Source organism: Eublepharis macularius, chromosome 2 (genome assembly GCF_028583425.1).
Source record: "Eublepharis macularius isolate TG4126 chromosome 2, MPM_Emac_v1.0, whole genome shotgun sequence".
Classification (NCBI taxonomy): domain Eukaryota; kingdom Metazoa; phylum Chordata; class Lepidosauria; order Squamata; family Eublepharidae; genus Eublepharis; species Eublepharis macularius.
The window spans coordinates 158,336,400-158,353,853 of NC_072791.1; the positions used below are offsets into that span (position 1 = coordinate 158,336,400).

At 42.1% G+C, this 17,454-nt stretch overlaps 1 protein-coding gene across 7 annotated transcripts in view; it reads left to right on the plus strand.

The window, feature by feature from the left end:
- The window catches only part of BIN1 (bridging integrator 1), a 152,735-nt gene that overhangs the window by 75,566 nt on the left and 59,715 nt on the right, over positions 1-17,454 (plus strand). For all 7 annotated transcript variants that reach the window (XM_054970205.1, XM_054970211.1, XM_054970207.1 and 4 more), the window contains exons 3-6: positions 1,109-1,163; positions 1,712-1,806; positions 4,287-4,382; positions 13,643-13,750. In XM_054970205.1, coding sequence (XP_054826180.1) covers positions 1,109-1,163; positions 1,712-1,806; positions 4,287-4,382; positions 13,643-13,750 — 354 coding nt within the window. The remainder of the gene's footprint in view (positions 1-1,108; positions 1,164-1,711; positions 1,807-4,286; positions 4,383-13,642; positions 13,751-17,454) is intronic.

Here is a 17,454-nt window from a genome sequence, read left to right on the forward strand (position 1 = left end):
CTAAAATTGTCAAGAATTGCCAACAAGACTAAAAGAGAAAAGTTTTGAGGTAAAATGTGATAATCAGAACATAAAACCACACTTTGAATTTAAATTTCACATTCAAAATCAGATTGAAAATTTTGACAAAAATCAGATATTTGTGAATATGAAATATCCCACTTTTCTCCTCAATGGTAGCGTACAATATTATTCTCCCTCCTCCATATTATCCTCAGAACAACCACCCTGGGCAGTAGCTTAAGATGAGAGAAACTGGCCCAAGGTCATCCAGTGAGCATCCATTGCATAGTCAGTGTTCAGACTATTGGGAATATATATTTAGTTTGGTTTACTTTAGTAATTTAGCAGAGTATCACCATAGTAACATAGCAGAGTTATTTAGTCAGAAGCATTTAAACCCTTAAAAACGTGCTAATTAATTAATTAATCTTCAGACATAATCATAGAAAGATAGAACTTACAGTTTATTGTAGCAGATTTCTTCCATAGCAATATCTTGTAGTAGAAAGAAGGGAAAGACCCTAATCTAAAGAGTTACATTCCCTATTCTAATACCACGGCCTGAAAATATAGGCAGCGAGGCTGGAGGTGTGTCTGTGGATAAAGGGGGCTCCATGGAGGAGCATGGAAGATTTGCACCCTTCCTCTTTGGAAGACCATGTGGAGAAAGAGAGATTTCCCAAGAGGCACAGAGGCAAGAGAGGAGTCAGTAGGCGCTCCCACCTTAGACAAGAGAGTGGCAGATTGCTAGACTTATACATTACATTCAAAGAGAACTGCCACCCCCACCCCAGTGTCCAAAGGCAGACTGAGTTGCCTATTCCAACACAAACACAGTTCTCCCAGAGCCACTACATATGCTGTCCTTTCTAGTTATATTGTTAGAGCGGTGATCTCTAGATGGCCAGATGGTATGCAGAATTGCTGCTGGTGTGCTGGCTCCAGAAAAATAACTTGCCAGACCTTTTGCACAAACCCTCCCTGGAAATCCCAGCTGTGTGTTCTGATCACTAGGGGCCGTATTTCCTGTTTTATACGACACTCTGAAATACAGATGGATGCTGTTATGCAGGCTAGTCACTGATTCTGCTTAATGTCTTTTCAGTTTGAAGGCTCCAAGCTGCAGAAGGACCTCCGGACATACTTGGCGTCAGTAAAAGGTAAAGTCTGAAAACAAAAATACTCCCATGATAGCATTTCTAGAATCTTCTCCTGTAAGGAGATGGAAGAAAAAATATTCTACTCCTAATTAATGGAATTGGTCAAATGGGATCTCTCTTATTTTCCACCCCTAATATTTCATAACTGTAGGGAAAATGAATTTGCTTTTTTATTTCAGCCAAACAAATTCTTTGTAAAGTGCAACTCTGCAAAATACAAAATAAAGACTTCTAAACGGCAAACTGGCCATTTGCAAAAGATGGTTCCTTTAAACAACGATGGCATCTTTAAAAGGCCATTTTGAAATAAAGCTGCTTTTATTTCTGTTTTCCCACAAGAGAGGAAGAAACAATACACCCAGTGGCAATTGGCATGTATGTGTGTTAACCTCTCATTTTTTGCCTAGAAAATAATTCCCTTGGGGTTGGGATGAGTCCTTGGTCAGTAAGAGAGGTTCATTCCTCTCTTCCTTCCTCATTGGGAAGGGTCCTCAATGGGGTGTTGCTGCATTAGCCAGAATCCTGAATTTCTCTTTTCTATCTCCAAGCAATGCACGAGGCTTCCAAGAAACTGACAGAGTGTTTGCAAGAAGTGTATGAGCCGGAGTGGCCTGGTAGAGATGAGACTAACAAAATAGCAGAGGTGAGGCTGTATTCCATCATGAGTCCACATCATTCCGCATGAATGTCCTTTTGGTATTGTTTGTGTGTGGGGCCATAGTTCTTTCAGTAAAAAGGTGGGCTAATTTGGGGGTTCTGGCCCTATGAGCTGGGCCCTAGTGAGTCAATCATGAGTTTTAAGTTTTATATTTCAACAGTGCAAGCATGAAATGGCTAAAGCCTTCAGACGTCTTTCAAAGGGCAGTAAACAGGCACCTTTGTCTCTTGCTTCCTAACTACCACAGTAGGGTAGACTTAGAGCATTTACTGAGTGCCAGGGTGGTGTAGCAATGAGAGTGTTGGACTAGGATCTGGAAGACTCAGGTTTGAATCCCCACTCTGCCATGAAAGCTTGCCGGGTGCTCATGGGCCAGTCACACACTTAAGGTAGCTAGATGATCGCTGGCATTCTGTAGAAGATTGGGAGGTGGGGACATGGAGGGGTGCTGACATCATGTGTGGTGTGACATCACTTTTGGGGAGTTCATGGAAGTGATGTCATGTTGCTCTAGGAAGTGACATCACATTGCTCTTGGATTCCTAGAGCAACATGATGTCACATCTGGTTTTTCCCATAAGTGACATCACATGGTACGTGATGCCAGCCAATTAATTTTTTTTTTAGATTTATTGGCTGGACCTGGCACAACTCTGCATACACTCTACCTCACAAGGTTGTTGTGAGGAAAATATGGAGGAGAGAAGAATAATGTAAGCTGTTTTGGGTGCCCACTGGGGAAAAAGGTAGGGTATAAATGAAGTAAATAAATGAAATTGGTGCCTACCTGCATAGATAGGAGCTTAAGGAAAGGCTAGAGTCTGTAAAATGGCCAAGCTATGTGAGACATAGAGGAAGTCACAACTAGGATTGCCAACTTAATTTGGGAAATTATTGGAGGTTGGGGGCAGTGCCTACAGAATGTGGAATTTAAGGAGGGGAGCTCTTTGGGAAGTCCATGGAGTCCATCTTCCAAAGGTGCAATTTCCTCCAGGGGAACTGATCTACATAGTCTTAGAGACTAGTCATAATTTCAGGAGAACTCCAGATAACGCCTGAAGGCTGGCAACCCTACTCACCTTAACCATTGATACTAGTGGACTTTCGACTACTGCATGACTATCGGAAATTCATTTGGCTTTTTCATGCTGCCGGGTGATGAAGCAAGTGAAAGGGAAGTCTATGTTTATTGAATTTCTGTGTAATTTTAAAATTAAGAAACTTAGACAGACGAAGGGGTTGGCAACACTAAATTCCTAACAGCAGACAGTAACAACTTGCCACCCATTCCTGAAACTCCTCCCAGTTTAGATTATGTGGGGCTGGGACAAAGCAGGCACTAATCATAGTTCTTCTTGGTATTTAGGGTGCTTTGCAGCTTTATTGTAAGCTCACAACAGTGTTGATAGAGAGTGAGTGAGGGATGCTGACTTGCCCTAGGCTATGCATCAAGCTCTGTGGCTGACCAGGGATTAGGCCTTTAGCTGCCAGGCCACAAAGAGGCAGCCACAATCATTTGCCTGCTTCTGGAGGTCAGTTCCCTCTTGCTCTTGCAGATGATCACAAATGAAGTAAACCACCTCTTTCCTTTTTACTGGGATTGCATGAGCTGTATTGTTTGAATGTTGAGGCTGTTTTGCTACTGAACTATTGGATTTCTCACTGTGGGTGATTTTAGCCATAATACTAAAGGCACTTTCCTGGGAATAAGTCCCATTGAATAACATGGGGCTTACTTTTGAGTACACCTGCTTATGAGAACTCTGTTTCTCTAGCTGTATCTCTTCCTTTTGAATTATCCCATTGTGAATTTTCATTGTTGTAGGACCCCTTTTAGGTAGTGAATTGAATATTGGGATGGTGAAATTGGGGTAATGACACTGAATTGGGACAGTGCATATTTTAAGGTACTATGCACATCAGTGCCTTTTTTCTTTCCTCAGTCCTCCACAGCCACCATTTTCTTCCCCCTCCCCACATCACGGGGGTGGGGGGATTTTTTAAATAATCGGCAGTTGCTAGATGGCTCTAGTATCATTGTAGCAATAAACAATGCCCTCCACTGGTATGTGTGTGTGTGTGGGGGGGGGGGATTTGTGATGCAGGGTGCTGAGGCAAGGAAAATGCCTAAATGACTGCCATGCGGATGCTCTGCGTTTACAGTGGCAATAAGAACTACACAACAATCACCACCACGTGGGTGCAGCTGAGGTTACATTTTTACATCTAAAAAGGTGGTGGGCACACTTTGGCAAATGTGTTGTCACACAGGGAAACAGGATTGGCTGCAGCTCATTAGGGTGTGTGCATGCGTAACCATGCGTAACCTATGAAAATGCCATGCGTAACCTATGAAAATACCATGCGTAACCTATGAAAATTAACCTTAAATGCAACACTTTTTTTCTGGCTGAAGTGATAGAAATGTGGCTGTGTGGTCACAGATCTTCTCATTTGTCTTGTAGAACAATGAACTGCTGTGGACTGACTTCCATCAGAAGCTGGTGGATCAGGCATTGCTAACGATGGACACCTACCTTGGCCAATTCCCTGACATAAAAGTATGTATCTCTCTTTCCTCTCCTGTATTCCTTTTTTAATATTGGTGTGTGTATGGGGGTGAGGGGCGGGCGGGCAACATGTGGTTTCTGTAGCAAGGGAGAGTTTTGTAAGAAAACTATCTGTATGAAATTTTTGTTTGTTATGAGCTCTTATAGGGGTAATAAGAATTCCTTGGTGAAAGAAGAGGAGCCCTATTCTCATGTTAGGCAAAATAATTCTGATCAGTTTGGGATGGAGGAACAGGCTTCCATCCACCTACAAACCCCAGGCCAATGTTGTCAGTAACGTGTAATTAACATATAAATGTGTTATCATTTTCTTTGATGAAGGGAAGGAGGAAATCTTAACAAATTTGATTCATTTTCAAGCTGAACATGAGTTAGCTGTATGATGTGGCTGCAAAAAAAAAGGCAAATGCAATTTTAATCCCTGTTAAAAGAAGTATAGAATCTGAGAAACAAGCAGTGATAGTTCAGCTCTGTTCCATGCTGGTCAGACCTCATTTGGAGTACTGATCTGGGCAGCACACTTTAAGAAAGAATTGGAACATGTTCAGAGGAGGACAATGAAGATTGTTGTGGCTTTGGAAAATGAGTTCTATGAAGAAAGGTTGAAGGAATGTTTAGCCAGGATTGAAGACTGAGGGAAGCTTGTTTGCAGACTTCAAATACTTGAAGAGGTGTCTTAGAGAAGTACATGAGATCTTGTTCTCTGCTATCCTAGAGGGCAAGAGTAGATATAATGGGCTTAAGTTACAGGAGGATAGATTTCAGTGGAACATTAGGAGAAGCCCTATAATGGTAAGAGCAGCTGAACAATGAAGCCGATTATTTTGGGGTGGGATGAGCTCTCCTGTGTGGAGGTCTTCAAGGGCTGTTGGTGATGTTTTGGATTATCTGCTTAGAGCAGGCGATTGAACTAGAAGGCCTGTAAGATGCCTTCAAACTATCTCATTCTAAAGGCTGATGTGTAGACCTGATGTGCTGTCTTTACCCATCCTTGTCCTAATTTTGATGGATAAGGTATAATTGCCATATAAAGTATGTGATATCCAACATCTTGCATTTGCCAGTGTATGAATAAGGCTATTGTTATATGTAATTCCATAGAATGTATAAACATCAGAAAGCATCATTAAGTATATCTCGCCTAATTTCCTGGCAGATGTTCACTGCTGTGTTCACTTCTATAGTTTTTTTCCTTTTAATAGTGATACATTTTTTCTGCATCACTCTGACCTCTGGCTGTGGAATGCAGAAGTTACCTTTTCTCTTTATCTCATCATTTTCAGCTTATACAAAATTAGCCTGGATACAAGATTTATTCAGTTTTTTCTTCAGTTTCATTGCTAAAAGCAAAGAACAGACATTAATGCAATGGGCACCTTCCTCGACGCTTTTTAAAAAAGAAGTTTGGTGTGGCACATATTTCCTGTATAAACGTACTTTCTGCAGTGACTGTTGCTGAGTAGGAAGTATGCATAAAGGGTTGTATCCTACGTACTATGAATCCAGGGGCAGGTGTGAATCTCTCCTTTTCCTCTCTTCCCCCAAGAACTCCCTGAGACTTCTGACAGGCAGATGTTCAGAGTCTTGGAAGCCCTGTGAAGAAAATCCTATGGGGCATGGGAAATGGCTCTGAACAAGGGAAATTAGGCAATATTGCCAACACTTTGCTCTTGCTCTAGCCAAAGCTCCAGTAGGGCATCAACTAAGTCCTTCTGTTCACAGCAGCCCCTGTGACTCCAAGCATTAGGTCTTAAGTCTAAATGAGATATAACTTTCTTTTCTGAGTTGGGTCTGTGTTCCCTCATCACAACTGTTGCCCCCTTCAATCAGATGTCAGTTGCTAGGAATTAATTTCCCAAGTGCTGGAAGGACCTAGTTTGATTCGTCATGACCATGAGAGAAAGGAGCTACAGCCTTCCTTCCCCCCATGCCATTTTTCTGACACAAAATGGCCCTTGGGAGTTGTTTGACTATTGGGGGGGGGCTGCATGTGAAGCCACCCAGTACAACTGCAGTCCCCATTGGAGTGAATGACACCCCCGAAGCTGTTTTGAGTTGGGAAAGCAACACGAGGGAATGCTGAAACCCCTTCTTCCGCTCTCATACCACGGTCCAATCCAAATTGGGCCCTTGTGGTACTTGGGATATCAGTTCCCAGTGACTGATCTCGAACTGAGGGGAATATGATGCAGGCTGGTCCTTTGGAGGCTGCAGTGGAGCGGGTGAGGGAGCTTTAAGAGAGATCTGTAAGTATCTAACCTATAACGGACTTGCAAATCTTTAAAAAAAATAGATGCAGAAGCAGAGCTAATCAAATTAAAGGGGGTTGGGTGAGAATTTCTTTTTAAAGGAAAATAATTGCTGTGTAAACTTGCCTTTGTGACTGAGCTACATGATGGCCTACCTCATCATATACAGAGTTTTCCTTTGCCTCTAGGATATAAAGTGCTTCTGCCACTTTTTCTTTCCTGTCTGCAACACCCCTCCACCTCCAAGGAAACTTAACCATGAAGGATCTGTTGTTGCTGGGAACACACTTTGAGGGATTTGTTGCATGCATCTGGTAAAGATCTCTTTTATGTAGAGAAAGGTGCAGTCCCATTCTGCAAGGGTTTTTTTCTTTCTTTCCCATCATTGGATCCTATCCTGTGAGCTTTACTTTCCCCAGCATCAAATGGCTTTTAGAAGGTTGTAAAGGAAATGTACTTGCCATATGGCAGGGCTTGTAACTATGTTCCCACATGGAAAAGGTCAGCTTGGCTTCATCCCAGTGAAATCAAATACCCTATTTAACCCTCTCCAGCAGCATCCAAATCTCACTCCCTCACTCTCATGGTTATCCATTTCATAGAGTCTTAAGCAGCTGTATGCATCATACTTCATAATGCATTTTTGTTTTGGTTGGTGCCATGCAGAGTTGCAAAAGGTAACCTTCAACTTGGTAGGCCACTTGCTGGAAGCCTACCTGCTCCACCAGCATCCAAAAACAGCAGTGGCTGCTCTTTATAACTGCCAAGGCTTCATAAATATATAGCGAGACAGAGGGCTTCTCCCTCCACAGTTTGGACCATGTACTCTGGTTACTTTACACTATGGCAACCAGCTCCTGTTCCCTGCCATGGGAAATAAATAAATAAAAACATGGCTATTTGTCTGATGGCATGATGTCACTACCATAAAGTTTCTGGTAATTCCTAGATAGGACTGATGTCACTTCTGGCTTTTCTCTGGCAGTGATGTCAGGACATCACTGATGGTGCCCCACATGTCCCCTTCCCCCATCTCCTACTGGTTGCCAGGCCATACCTGGAAACCCTACGTTGCACCCCAAAATCCTATTTTGAATGGAAAAGTGAGCAGGAGTGTGTGGATCCCTAACTGAAGGTATGTGTTGGGGGTATCTTTGTTTTCTTCAAGTGCTGCTAAATTGTCACATAAAGAGGTGGCTAACAAACGTCTAATTCCAAGTGGAGTTAGAAAAGAACGTGTAATTACTTTGCCCTTTTAAAAAGAACAAATTAGGCCTCTGTTTGTGGTAAATTGTGGTCACAATAGAATTTTATTTTCATCAGAAAATGGGAGTGGAATAGATGTCACTTCCATCTTTGTAGGTGGCAACTGGGGTTGGAGTTCTTTCTCCACTGAACTGTTTCCTTCCTTCATAGGGTTGTAAACTCTGGGAAATTCCTAAAGATTTGGGGGTGGAGCCTGGGGAAGACAAGGTTTGGGGAGTGGATAGACCTCAGTGGGGTATAATTCTGGGAAGTGATGTCATTGTGCTGGCAGTGTGTGTGCTCCTGCGCTTTGCATGGGGTCAATTCAGCCCGCTTGGGTCCAAAATTGGCCCCACAAAGCACTGGAGCATGCCTGCCGGCAGCACAATAATGTCACAAGGAAGTGATGTCATAACGCCCTGCCAGGAGCATGCCTGCTGCGCTCTTGCCCAGGTTGCATGCTGGTGGCGGGCGAGTGCTGGGGGTGGGGTTTGCAACCTCCTACCAAAATGCCAGCAATTGCAAGACAATTAGGCAAATCCCCAGGAGATTGCCTGCCAGTGGTGGGCAACTGGGAACCCTATACCAGGTGCTGTGGAGTCATTATAGCTACCCACTTGAACCAATTCCCTCAGTAACTGAAGGTTCCATGGTGCCTGTGTACACCCCTCAAAGATTGAGTTTCCTGGGACTAGGTGTCATTATTTAAACTGTAAGGTTGTCTGCAAGGAGGGAGCCCTGTGGAAGGTGCCTCATAATAATAACTTCGCTTATATACCACTCTTCTAGACAGATTAGTGCCTCACCCAGAGCAGTGAACAAGTTAGTGTTGTTATCATCCCCACAGTGCAGCTGGGCAGCTGGGGCTGAGAGGAGTGGCTTACTCAAGGCCATAGCAGAGCTCATGGCAGTAGTGGGATTCAAACCAGAAGAGTGCTGATTTGCAGCCAAACCACTTAACTACTATGGTACAGCAGCTCTTATTGCAAGCCTGTATATGCAATATGATATTGATCATAAAACAGATTTTCAGAGTAGTAATTTTGATTTTCCTCTCCCTCTCTCTTTTTAATGGGGCACTGCATTAAGCTTATTATAAAATTTAATTGAGAATCCTGAAGGAGTTTACTTCTTCGATCTCCACATAATTCAGTAGAGTTTAGGTTCCTGTTTCTCACTTGAGAGAGTTTATTCCAAAAATGTCATTGAATTACCACTACTAGATGGTGAAGTAGGGTTGCCATCCTCCAGAGATCTCCCGGAATTACAGCTGGAGATCTCCCGGAATTACAACTGGTCTCCAGGCCACAGAGATCAGTTCACCTGGAGAAAATGGCTACTTTAGGAGGTGGACTCTGTGGACTTATGCCATGCCAAGGTCCTTTCCTTCCCCAAACCCCACTTTCTCCAGGTTACACCCCCCAGATCTCCAGGAATTTCCCATCTTGGAGCTGGCAACCCTATGGTGAAGTGATATCAAAAGAATAGAGCAGGGGTTTCTGGCTCTTAATGAATATTTGGAATTGGTAATGAGTTTGTTTGAGCTGGTGTAAAAATAGTCCTTGAAGGTTTGGTTTATTAGTTTTAATTGGAAAGATATTATGTCTTTGTTGTTCTCCCCCTCAAGATTACTGTAGCTTCCCTTCGCTTATAACACTTAGTTAGCAATGATTTTTCTGTTGGTTCCAGGTGGCCTCAAATAAATAAATAGAAAAAATTGTATTTATCCTTATGACCAATAAACTTCTAAAATCCTCTTGCCAAACCCAAGTATTGGTATATTTGGGTTATACAAAGCATTAGTGTTGGAAATTCATATGTGGAATAATGATATTTGTTTTAAAGTTTGGTTTCAAAAATGATTTTTTGTTACTGTATAGCACTTTTCTTAAATAAACAAGAAATTAACTTATCCTACCATGCTCAGAGGTATAATAGCTGAAGGGGGATTTTTTCCATGATCACTGAAGTACGGTAAGGATAATTGTGAACTTGCAAAAAAATCCCTCCTGAGTTAGGAAAAATCTTGAGTGGGATGAGCCGGGTGGAACATTATCACAGTGTGTGGCGGTGGGTGGGGGAGGAGAGCACCAACCACCACAACTATAAAAATAATGTAAAAATGAGTGTTCGTTCTTTTCTAAGAATACTCATAGGCTTAAATGGAAGCTCTTGTATCACAAATTAAAAAGTCTTTGTTCTTAAAGTGGTCAGATGAACCTGTGCTCCAGGTTGTAGGAGAGTACATTGGGTTTTTAATGGACCTGGGCCAACTTCTTAACAGAAAACTGCTTCCTTATTATACGTATCTTAAATCTGCCTGTTTTTTTAATTTGGCAGAATTCTTGAATGATGGCCAGTAGCTCCTCTCAGAACTGTATTGTGAAATTTAATTAAACTAGAGAGAAAGCATGAAATGACAATTATAACTGGTCTGGCAGGTTGAGAGGACACAATATAGAGGCTGCAGCTGCAGTATAAACACAGCAATAGCTGCATTTGTTGGAGAGAATACTGTTAAATCCCTTGTTTTCAGTGTTTCTTAGGATTGAATACAGTACTTAATTCCAGTTGTCCCATTCTAGAATGTCATCTCGTATTTCAGAAAAATTAACAGTTTTTCCAGACCTGTGCAAATTGGATGAATGTCTTCCATTATGTTACACGGAAAGTAGAAACACCGTTCTTACAGTTTGGATCACTTTTTGCTGTGAAAAGGTTGGAAAATTGGAGAGGGGGCAGAGAAAGTAACCTTTTACCTTTGGCTTCCCTTTCTTTGATGTTTCTGACATGCAAAACAAGGATATCCAATGGTCCTATCTAGCACTTACATTATACTGCACTTACCCCTTTTGCCCTGCCTTCAAAGAGCCCAGTGTATTTATATGTGAGGTTATCCCATTACACAGCCCTATGGATAGGTTGAGCTCTTGGTGAATGACTTCTCCAAGAGCCCATGGCTTCATAGTTTGGCAAGGATGTGAACTCAGTTCTCCTATGTGCAGGGCCATCACTGTCTTTTCTAGATCATATTGGCTGCCTTCTGCTAATATATATGCCTGTCCAGGGTTTTAAAATGGTGATGGTGATTTATACTCTGCCTTTCCCAAGGTGGATTACACAGTGCAAGTCAATATGATCAACAGCTAAGGTAATCAGTGAACAAGTACTGTAGAGTATGGGTTGCAGAAATTTGACATAAAGCATAGATTTGAACACGGAGATGAGAACATTGCTGAAACTAAGCATTTAAACATGACATCTTTAACAATGCGTAAACTACCCAGTTGGAGTGTACCTATGTCAACACACAGTACCCAGTAGCTCCTGACAGTAAATGAGTGTTCTGCACCAGCTGGAATCACCAAGGCTGTTTCCAGACGGCTTACCTTCTACCACTCCATGCCGCAATATTGCGGCTCGTGCTGGAGAAAACACGAAATAGCGTGTTTTCTCGTGTGAGTTTTGAGCAACATCGCGCAAAACTCGCGTGAGAAAACGCAATATTTCACGTTCGCCACAGCACGAGCCGCAGCGTTGTGGCATGGAGCGGCAGAAGGTAAGCTGTTTGGAAATGGCCCAAGTTGGCTTTGAGGGAAGACCTATGTAGAGTGCATTACAATAGTGTAGTTTTGATATTACCATGGCGTGAATCCAGGTGGCCAGATCGGCTGTGTCAAGGAAGGGTGCCTTCTTCCACACTAGTCTGCATTGTGAGAAGGCCTTTTTTACATTTACATAAACTGCATTTACTTGCTTCTCTAGTAGCAGTGCTCAGTCTAGTATGAACCCTAGGCTCTTAATTGAGTCAGCCAGGGTCAACTGATCCCTATCAAAGGTGGGAAGCACAATATCCTTCAAGTGCATCTCCTCCTTTTTATGTAAACCAGTTTGTATTAAGTATTAAGAATAAGTATTAAATGTTTCACTTGGGGTTTTGTGGGGGTTGGTAGACCTGCCTTTAGCATTAGATCATTTACAGTGAAATCCTAAACAGAGGTACTCCAGTCTCATTTACTTCAATGGGCTTAGACTGGAGTAATTCTGTTTAGGATCGCACTGTTAGTCAGCCTGTGATTTGGAGATGAACTGAAGGTGAGGCAAAGATCACTAAACTACACCCAGCATGAATGACAGGAATAAAAACAAAACCAGCTTTCGATTCTCTTTTTGTACTCTAAAACTGGCTTCAGAGTGGTTAGATGTGCTTAGCAGTTTGCATTTCTTCTCCAGGTGAGTGAGTAATTTCTTATTTTTCTTTTGTTACATAGATGGCAGTGGTTTACCAGGTCACCCCACCAGTTCTTCTTGCTGCAAGTTTGGTTATTGGCATGTATAAAGCAGTCCAATAGTGAAGTGATGGTTTAACTTAACAGGGAACTCCTTACAAGATCACTATCCTGAACAGGGTAATAAGCTGAGCTGAACCCAGTGTAACTTCTCTTTTCATGGGTTCTATGGGGCTTAGGAAGCAACTTTCACACAATTTTAAGAAATAACTTTTTTTTCCCTTTTAAACTTTTTAACAATTAATCAAATACAACTTTTTTTTAAAAAAAATTAACTCTTAAGTGCAACCATACAAAAAACTCCAAATCAACAATGTCCTTGAAAAGGCAAACAGTTCAATATTCAAGAAGTGACGAGTCCTCTCTCATCCATTCGAAGCAACTGTACCCCAGGCTTCTGTCTTCTTGTTGGGGAATTATAGCCCTGCAAAAATAATACAATCCCAGTAACACCAACTAAACACAATGCACAAAGACCACTTTAAATCATATTTTACATACAACATTTGATTACCTTATTCAAGGTGATAAGAGCTTGTAATTTATTAAGCTCCCCAGAAAACAGCCTCCTCCTCAGCAGCCTGCCTCTAGCTTCTGACTCCTCCCCACTGGGCTAAACCAATTAACCTCACAGGGGTTACACCAGCACTGCAGGGATTGCTGCTGAGACACACAGGAGGCATTGGTTCATTTGTTGCCACTGCAGTTGCTGCTCAAGACAGACCAGATTGGTGGCAACATGGGAGAAGGTGACCAGTGAGCCTGTTCTATTGTCTGTGCTGGCCAGGCTGTTTTTAATTACCTCAATGCAGTTGCATATATAGGCATGGACCTTGCCCACTGTTTCAGCTGGAGGAAGGGATTTTCATTGGCAGACTGAAACCACCTTGCCTCATCCTCCTGCTGCAGCCCCAAATTCTCCTCCACTGCCCAGGGTTGCCACTGGAGGACAAGACAACATTTGGGCCGTTTCCAGATGGCTTACTTTCTGCCGCTCCATGCCGCAACGTCGCGGCTCGTGCCGGGGAAAATGTGAAATATCGCGTTTTCTCGCACGAGTTTTGCGCAATGTCGCGCGATATTTCATGTTCGCCCCAGGACGAGCCGCGACATTGCAGCATGGAATGGCAGAAGGTAAGCCATCTGGAAACGGCCTTTGAGTGAGTTGGCAGTCTACAGAGGGACTGGGAATTGGTGAAAATCACCCCCCTTTTGTTTGCAGAAATTCTCCCACAGGATCCAACTCATACCTTGCTAAATAAAGAAAAAGTAAAATCAAACCACATTCATTCAATATACCATTTTGCCTTTTAAATTGCCTTTTGTAAATTGGCTCTCAGATAGATGCCAAGTAATGGTGAACTGAACAAAACGTACATAGACTGTAGAGCTTGTTATTCCATTAGATTACATGACTCTGGAATTCAGTAATGATTACTCTCTTTTGTCTCTTTCCCTTCTCTTCCAGTCTCGCATTGCTAAACGGGGAAGGAAACTCGTGGATTATGACAGTGCCAGGCATCATTATGAATCTCTACAGACTGCAAAGAAGAAAGATGAAGCCAAAATTGCCAAGGTAAAGAGCACTGGTTACAGGTAGCACGATTGCTCTCTTATGCTTAAACAGGTGACAGTGTGTTTTTAGTCAGATTTGAAAATTAATTGCTGTTTGAAGATGATGTACTTTAAGTTTAAAATATCTGGCCAAGTTTTTAATAGTGTTCTACGAGCAAATACTAGTTTGAAAAACAATGGTTCTTAACAGTGGGCATGGCAAGGCACATGATTTTGTTGAGATGACAAAATGAAAGCAAGGAAGAAGAGAGGTGCATAAAGGATGAAGGTGCTCTCTTTGCTGCCTCAGCATTGAGAATTTCTCTGGGAACCATCCTTTCTTTGTACGCTCCTTCTGCCTTCTCAATTGTCAAAGGAGATGGGACTCTTACTGTGTGTCTCTCCACCCCTCACCTACTGATGGACCAGTAGTGTCTTGGAGGTAGTGCCTTCTTGGAAGGATCACCATAGAGCAGACAGCCTCTCAATCCTGGGCCTTCTTGGGGGCATATTGCACCTCTCGGAAGATAAGACTGCTACACATTCCCATCTGAGGCCACTTTAAATGTTATTGACCAAGTCAACAAAGACATGAGCTGGAAAGATTTAATGAGCGTTGAATGAGTGGCATCTAGAACCAAAGTTTAAATATCTTTTGCGTTAACCTCTTAATGAATGCTGCTCCTGTGTTCTAATAGGGTCAGTGTTTGTTATAACAGAATAATTCAGTTATCTACCCCTGGCATTCTTTCCTGAATGCTTGCCTTTATTCTTCAAAGACATTTGGTTAGAGATAGTTTTGCTTCACTCACTCCTCTCCCAGCATAGCATCAGGGCAATTCACCTCAGCATACGCAAGGGTTTAACAGCACAATCCAGGCATGTTTACTCAGATGTAAACTCCAATATTTTCAGTAGGGATTGTTCTCAGGTAAATATGCATACAATTTCACTCTAAGGCTGTAATTCTAAACCAAGTTGTACCATTCTAAAGCAAGTGGAGATAGAAAGGAGTAAATCTGTTTAGGATTATACTGTTAGTTTACCAACCATTTTAGATTTTCACAATCATATCCCAGAAAAAAAAACCTCCTAGTGTTTTGAAAGCATTGCAATACTTTTGTACATTAGGGAACTAACTAAGAATTAATAGTGTCTACTGATTGCGGTTTCTAAGCTTGTTGGTGAATTAACAGTACTTTATTATAAGCAGTTTAGAGATTTTATTTTATTTATTTAGAGAATTTATATGCTAGCTCTCCAGACACTTGTTCAATTTTATAAACTCGAATCCCTCTTTTTAGATGGACATAATAATATTTTTAAATGCTAAAATATAAGCAAATCTTAATCATCAAGGAATTCTTGCTTCCATCTTCTTATGGCTTCCAAACCGCTTTTCCTGGAGCTGATGAAAGTTGTAATTAATATAATTAATTTTTTCAGGGCTGATTGGACAAAATAATTGAACTCTAAGGGGGACAGTGGCCATATAAATTATATAATAACATTGCATACGTATGTAGTGAAATAATTAAGCCCTTAACTTCTTAATTACTGTTTCCAGACCATAACCAAAGTCATAAATAGTGAGCTATCACCTACTAAAAGGGAAACTTAGAGTTTACTGCCGGAGTTACATGATTTTACTACATCCACCAAAAGTTTAGCCACACACAAAGTTATTTGTTTATCCTCATCTAGCCTAGAAGATTTAGCTTCAAGGGAGATAAAATCTTGTTTAAACAGATGAAGAATCAATTTAGCTCTCCAGTCTAGAAATTCAGGACACTACAAAAGAATCTATAAAATCAATTTGGTTAGTGCCACACCCACAGAGTCTGTTAGAGTATGGAATACCACAAAACCTTTTGAACAACATTGCCGATGGCAAGGCATTCAAATGTGTAGGCATAAATGCCCTTCTGTACTTTGGGAGACTTAACTCAAGCAAATAGTTTGGCATTTTTATTGGAGGAGGGATACCAACTGAAAAAGAAGAACATAAGTGGTGATCTCTAATCAACATCCTACTATGTAAAAGGCCCTGGAGTGCTCTTGATCTCCACACCTGCCCGATTTCCACCCATTTGAGGCCAAATCGGTCCACTGTGGAGCTCAGGAATGCTGCCGAGGGGGCACAACGGGCCCTGGAGTGCTCCTGCACTCTATACCAGCCCAATTTTGGCCCATTTGAGGCTGAAATTGGCCCACTGTGAAGCACAGGAATGCTGCTGGGGTGGCGTATGCCCTTACAAGGCCACACTAGAGCTCGTTGTATTGTTAAACACAACTGGCTTTGTTGCTAGTCCTTTTATAATCAAGATCCCTCAAAAGTCTTTTGATTTATTTACTCAGTTCACTGCTACTCAAAGGTTCTATCATATCATTGGTGATGTCCAAACATGATAATGTGTTCCAGATATTTATCCCAATCACTCTTATGATGACCTGGTTCTAAGTTTGATTTCAAGATCCTAATTTTTAAGTTAAATGCTCTCCACCAAGCTTCTCTTTCATAAGACGTCTCCCCAAACCCTCAACTTGAAAGTCAGCCAGTCAGCTCAGATTATTTGCTCCTTAAATATTCCACAGTGTTAGCTATGTCAGAAGTAGTACTAGGTTGTGCTGAGACAAAGGGTACCAGAGAAGTGACACAGAGAGTTCTAAGTAATTCCTCTTCAGACTAGGAGGGCGCGAGCAGCATCATTCCTCTGAGAAAATCTTATCCTTCCCCTTTTGTACAACCTGGTGTTTCCTAGGACACCACAGTGTACTTTACTGATATATTTGCAGTGTTTACTTCTCACCTTCTGACCAAAAAGGGTTCAATTAATAGCTAGTGTGGCAGGGAGAAGTTGGGGGGGGGGGTATGGCTTCCATCTTAATCCCTTAGAAGCCAGAGAACCAGCACCTGTTGAGTATCTCTCACTGCTATCTAGCTGTTGAAAGTCCTTCTTTTAGGAGCAGATGTTGCCACCTGTTATATTGGTTTTTTTTTAAAGAAAGTGCTGCAAATTCTAAATCTGCATGTCTGTAATAACAATGTTCTTTTAATCCTGACTTTTCTGAAAGTTGCTGGTATCTCACCAAGAGAAACCCCAGACCTGGAATTCATTGCCTTCTAAATGACTAACAGTTTCTTCTCTGTTGCTCTCTGCAGCTGGACTGTTTGTGAGCTCTCCTGACCTTTTGGTGCCCTCTGACCATACTATGGGAGTGTTAATTACTGCTTGACTTGGCATGCTGCATAGAAATCACGCCTTACTTGTCTCCTAAGTGTCTTTTTTCTTCCTGTTTTTCTGGGGTCATTGGCTCATCCTGGGCCTGTTAACGTTTTTACTGTTAATTAAAAAAAAAAACAACCTCAAAAGATGTCAATCTGTTTTCTCGTTTTTGTTTTGGAAATGCTATCGCACAGCCTGTCTCATTGCTCGAGAAAGCTGCGCCTCAGTGGTGCCAAGGAAAGCTACAAGCACATCTCGTAGCTCAGACTAATCTGCTGCGGAACCAGGTGACAGTCTGCCTAGCTCGCTCTCTCTAACCCTGCATGTGCTGTTTCTGTCCCACACTCTGTGCTGTGCTTTTCATCTACAGGCAGCGTTCACTCTAAGTCCCCTTTTTGTTAGACAGACCGGTTCCATTTTGGGAGGTCCTGGGCAGAGAGTGCTCACCCCCCCATGCCCATTACCAGACTCCCCTTCTTGCCCTGCCACCCATGTGTCT